At 49.3% G+C, this 5,000-nt stretch overlaps 1 protein-coding gene across 1 annotated transcript in view; it reads right to left on the bottom strand.

Annotated features, from left to right (window-relative positions):
- LOC307086049 (cadherin-7-like) overlaps positions 1 to 5,000 on the bottom strand; it is a gene marked incomplete at both ends in the record, with an annotated part of 13,776 nt that overhangs the window by 8,378 nt on the left and 398 nt on the right. Inside the window, 5 exon segments of the mRNA XM_079751087.1 lie at positions 202 to 455; positions 1,592 to 1,779; positions 2,236 to 2,403; positions 2,698 to 2,817; positions 3,480 to 3,774. Of these exon segments, the coding sequence (XP_079607213.1) occupies positions 202 to 455; positions 1,592 to 1,779; positions 2,236 to 2,403; positions 2,698 to 2,817; positions 3,480 to 3,774 (1,025 nt within the window).

Raw genomic sequence — 5,000 nt, 5'->3', positions numbered from 1 at the left:
TGGGGAATTGGTATATTGGCACCGCCTCTGGCTGCAGGCGCACACCTGCTCGTTGAGAAGGTGCCGCGCACAGACGGAATGAAACCCCCACTGAGGTCCGTGGGGTCATGATACAAACCTTGGTCATGATCCAAAATTTGAAATGTCAACTTAATAATGTAAAATTAAGCAATGAGATGTTTTTCCAAGAATAACTCCTACCTGACGGGGCTGTTGGAGGAGTCCGGGTCCAGAGCCGACACCCTGCCGACACTGGTGCCCACGTCGACCGCCTCAGAGACGGCCATCTTGGCGAGGTCGGAGGAGAACACGGGGGGCTCGTCTACGTTCTTCACCAGCAGACGGACGGTGGCACGGTCGCTGAACGGGCCAAGCGCCGCAAAGCGTGGATCCACGTAGCGGTTGGTCACCTCCACCGTCAGGGTGTAGCTGGGGCGGGCTTCATAGTCCAGAACCTGGGAGGGAGAGAGAGGGGGAGGGAAGGGAGGAAGGAGCAAGGGGAGGAGAGAGGGGGTGGGAAGGGAGGAAGGAGCGAGGGGAGGAAAGAGGGGGAGGGAAGGGAGGAAGGAGCGAGGGGAGGAGAGAGGGGGAGGGAAGGGAGGAAGGAGCGAGGGGAGGAGAGAGGGAGAGGGAAGGGAAGAAGGAGCGAGGGGAGGAGAGAGGGGGAGGGAAGGGAGGAAGGAGCGAGGGGAGGAAAGAGGGGGAGGGAAGGGAGGAAGGAGCGAGGGGAGAAGAGAGGGGGAGGGAAGGGAGGAAGGAGCGAGGGGAGGAGAGAGGGGGAGGGAAGGGAGGAAGGAGCGAGGGGAGGAGAGAGGGGGAGGGAAGGGAGGAAGGAGTGAGGGGAGGAGAGAGGGGGAGGGAAGGGAGGAAGGAGCGAGGGGAGGAGAGAGGGGGAGGGAAGGGAGGAAGGAGCGAGGGGAGGAGAGAGGGGGAGGGAAGGGAGGAAGGAGCGAGGAAAGGAGAGAGGTGGAGGGAAGGGAGGAAGGAGCAAGGAGAGGAGAGAGGGGATGGAAAGGGAGGAAGGAGCGAGGGGAGGAGAGGGGGGGAAGGAAGGGAGGAAGATGTTTATATTTGAACCATGACTAATAAATTCAGTGTTTGCTTGTAAATCAGATATGTAACTTAGCTACAAGCAGCTCAGAGGAGGATTATCGAGAGTGGATATTATCCAGTGTGTTTCAGAGACATTATGACCAGAAGGCTAAGAGGATCTGGGCTTATTTGACAGTCCCATACAGCCCCCCTGAGCTGAATGAGCTACTAAACACACAGGGACCTTTCACGGGACGTTAACATTTATCAATCATTGCTTTGTTAGTTTGTGCCCCAAGATGAACTGTCTTGACAGTATGAGACAGTATTTTACATGTTTTAAAAATTGAAATCGAATTAATGTTACTGTTAAAGTGAACTTGGATTTAAACTCATTATTAGTGCAATGCTAATGCATATTCTATGAGCATTAATCAAACAAATCAACATTCAGACGGACTCAATTCTGTCCTGTGATGGACCTCAGGCTTCTTGGTGGTTCTGTGTCTGTTCTGTCTGAGCGGAGGTTCTAGAGGAGGACTGCTCGGGTCTTCAGTACCTTCTGCAGCTTGAGCAGCCCCTCCTGTGTCTCCCGGTCGGTGACGATCCGGAACATTCCCAGCGGGTCTCCATCCAGGATGCTGTAGTCCACGTCTGCGTTGGAGCCCAGGTCTGAGTCCACGGCCTTCACCTTGGCCACCAGCGATGCCAGCGGGGCGGACTCCGGGACCAGGTACTGGTAGCTCTCTGCCACGGGGAACACCGGTTAGGAACACACCCGTGGGCTGAGGTCACACACACGTACGTACAGGTCGGTGCTCACCATCACGCCATCAGAGCCAGTAGGAATTCCAGGATTTGAATGTTTCAGAGTGTGCGTATTGTCTGTGTCAGTGTTTTCTGACTCCTCTCCTCGCTCCTTCCTCCCTTCCCTCCCCCTCTCTCCTCCCCTCGCTCCTTCCTTCCTTCCCTCCCCCCTCTCCTCCCCTCGCTCCTTCCTCCCTTCCCTCCCCCTCTCTCCTCCCCTCGCTCCTTCCTCCCTTCCCTCCCCCTCTCTCCTCCCCTCCCAGTGTGAATCTTAGTTTTCAAAAGGATTCGTAACTTTTCCTCTTTTTTCAAAATGAAAGCACGGTTCCTAGGTGTCAGTTAAAGGTCAAATAAGTTAAAGGTTATTAAATCAAGAGTATAAAAGGGTCCTCTTACTGCGGTAAAAGTGCGGGGGGTTGTCGTTGACGTCGCTCAGCGTCACGGTAACGGAGGTGGTCCCGGACAGCCCCCCCATCTGGCCTACCATGTCCTTGGCCTGGATCACCAGTAGGTACTGGTCCCGTGACTCACGGTCCATGTCGGCAAGGGCCGTGCGGATCAGGCCTGCACACACACACACACACACACACACACACACACACACACACACACACACACACACACTGTCACATAGCACCTTGAGATAGGGTCTTGTGGTTTGTCTAAGTGTAGTTGTGTGTGTGTCTGTGTGTCTCTGTGTGTGTGTGTGTGTGTGTGTGTGTGTGTGTGTGTGTGTGTGTGTGTGTGTGTGTGTGTGTGTGTGTGTGTGTGTGTGTGTGTGTGTGTGTGTGTGTGTGTGTGTGTGTGTGTGCGTGCGTGTGTGTGTGTGTGGTTGTACATGGTGCTTGTTCAGCTCACCGGTCTTGGGCTCCACAGAGAAGTAGGGCTGTCCTTGCAGGATGCTGTACACCACCCGGGCACTGTTCCCGTAGGTCGGGTCGTCTGCATCCGTGGCCACCACCGTCACCACCGACGTCCCTTAGACCCACAAACATCATGACATTACAACACAACATTCATGACATCACAGCACAAAATTACATCATGACATCATAACAATACAACACAACATTACATCATGACATCACTGGGCCCAGAGCCAACACCATCATAACAGTACAGTTCATTAAAAAATAAAAAAATGAACATTTTGGCTCTATCAAAGCATTAAATAATTACTTTAATAACATTACAATAGTACAATACGTCATTACTTTTACTCACTATTTTTGCAACAAACCGTAAGAAAAAACTACTTCCCCTTCAAGTTTTTTGAAAAAAAAGTGTGATGGAATCTCTAATCTTTAATCTTTAATATTAGTATTAATCTATTTGTTAATTAGCAAATTATTTTATTTAAAGGGACCAACAGTGAATTCAGTCACATGAGATTAAGGAGCAGGTAGATGTTGACATCCTATGGAGACATTTGGTATCAAACCCATCACCCTTCTAATGGGAGGTCAAACGCCCTGACCCCCACTAGAATATCCAGCCCCCAGGAATCAACCCCCCTAATCTTTAACAGTTTCGATTGGCTACCCTTCCTCGGGCCACTTCAAATTCTCCACATGAGTGTTTCAACAGGCTGTGAGGGGACAGTAGGATCTGCGGAGGGAGACAGACCTTCACTCACTCACCCATGGGGGACATCTCGGGCACGCTGGCCGCATACGGCCCGTCCAGAAAGCGCGGCTCGTTGTCGTTGATGTCCTGCACCTTGACCACGAACTGGGACTCGGGCTCCACGGGCTGGGCCGAGGCGCGGTCCCTGGCCTGGGCGCGCAGCGTGTAGTAGGCCTGGGCCTCGCGGTCCAGGCGCTTGGTGGCGTGGATGTCGCCCGTGTTGGGGTCGATGGTGAAGATGGAGGGCGCGCCCTCTCCGCTCAGCACGTAGGTCACCTGACCGTCGCCCCGGTCCATGTCCGAGTGGAGCTGCACGGAGGACAGGGATTCAGTCTGGCAAAACTAGATTTGATTATGATTTTATTGATGCAACATTTTTTTGATGCGACACAGTGATTCAATTATAGAACAAATTATATAACACAACAGCAACAACAACAACAACAACAAATGACATTTCCAGACATTTCTAAAACTCAAAAGGACAAAAAATTATGAAACTGAATCAAAGAGATGCATCTGAGAGGTAGTTTATTATCACATGAGACACTGATCAAAGGAAAGCTAATCTTAAAAGTAACGTTTGATGTTGTTGTTTAAAACTATTGGCCGATAGCGAGCACATCGTGCAAACGTGGGCACAAATGTGGCCAAGATAATAACTTAATGACACTATTGGCATTCTGGTGCGTGTATGTTTTGAGAGAACTCAAGGAATTGTCATTGCATTAATCGTAATGAATAACATTTAGTTGATTTGATCCAAAACAAGATATGAGGCTGAGAATATCCAACGCTTACACTCAAAATGAAAGTAAAGGGTACTACAAAAGGGTGCACAACGTAAAAGTTATGTATATATATGTAACTAATAATATATTTGAAAATGAATGAATGAACGATGAACCTATTTAGTGGCAGTTGACATCTAGAGGTAGAGACCAGGATAAGAACAATGAGGTTCACAGCGCAGGCCTGATAATAAGCTGTGGTTGACTGGTTTGCCTTGTGCTCAGTGAAGGGTGAAATGAACAAGGCGATGTTTAGCCTGGCGGTGGATCAGCCGGGTGTTAAAGTGTTTGTGGCCGACAGCAGCGCGGCCGGCACCTGGGACCGTTTACATGGAGACTACAACTGCTGCGCTCACAACACGGAGGCAGTGAGACGTCAACTCTCTCCGCACGATTAAAGGCTACTTAGAGTGTAGGAATAATTAGTACATGGGCCTTGGCAGAACTGCAACAGTAGTGTTGCTACTCTATCAATCAGATTAGAACGGTACTATAACAGTATTAACAGTTACACTACAGTAATATAACGTAGGTATAATACTGTTTATACTCGAGTAGTATCATAAAAGTATCAGTACTATAACAGTACTATAACAGTACTTATAACATAACTGTACTTATAAAAGTACTATAATAATACTAATAACATAACGGTACTTATAACGTAGTATAACAGTACTTATAACATAGCTGTACTTATAGAAGTACTATAACAGTACTCATGACATAACAGTACTTATTACC

Source organism: Pollachius pollachius (assembly GCF_949987615.1).
Source record: "Pollachius pollachius genome assembly, chromosome: 14".
NCBI classification, from domain to species: Eukaryota; Metazoa; Chordata; class Actinopteri; order Gadiformes; family Gadidae; genus Pollachius; species Pollachius pollachius.
This window is presented reverse-complemented; position numbering and strand designations above follow the sequence as displayed.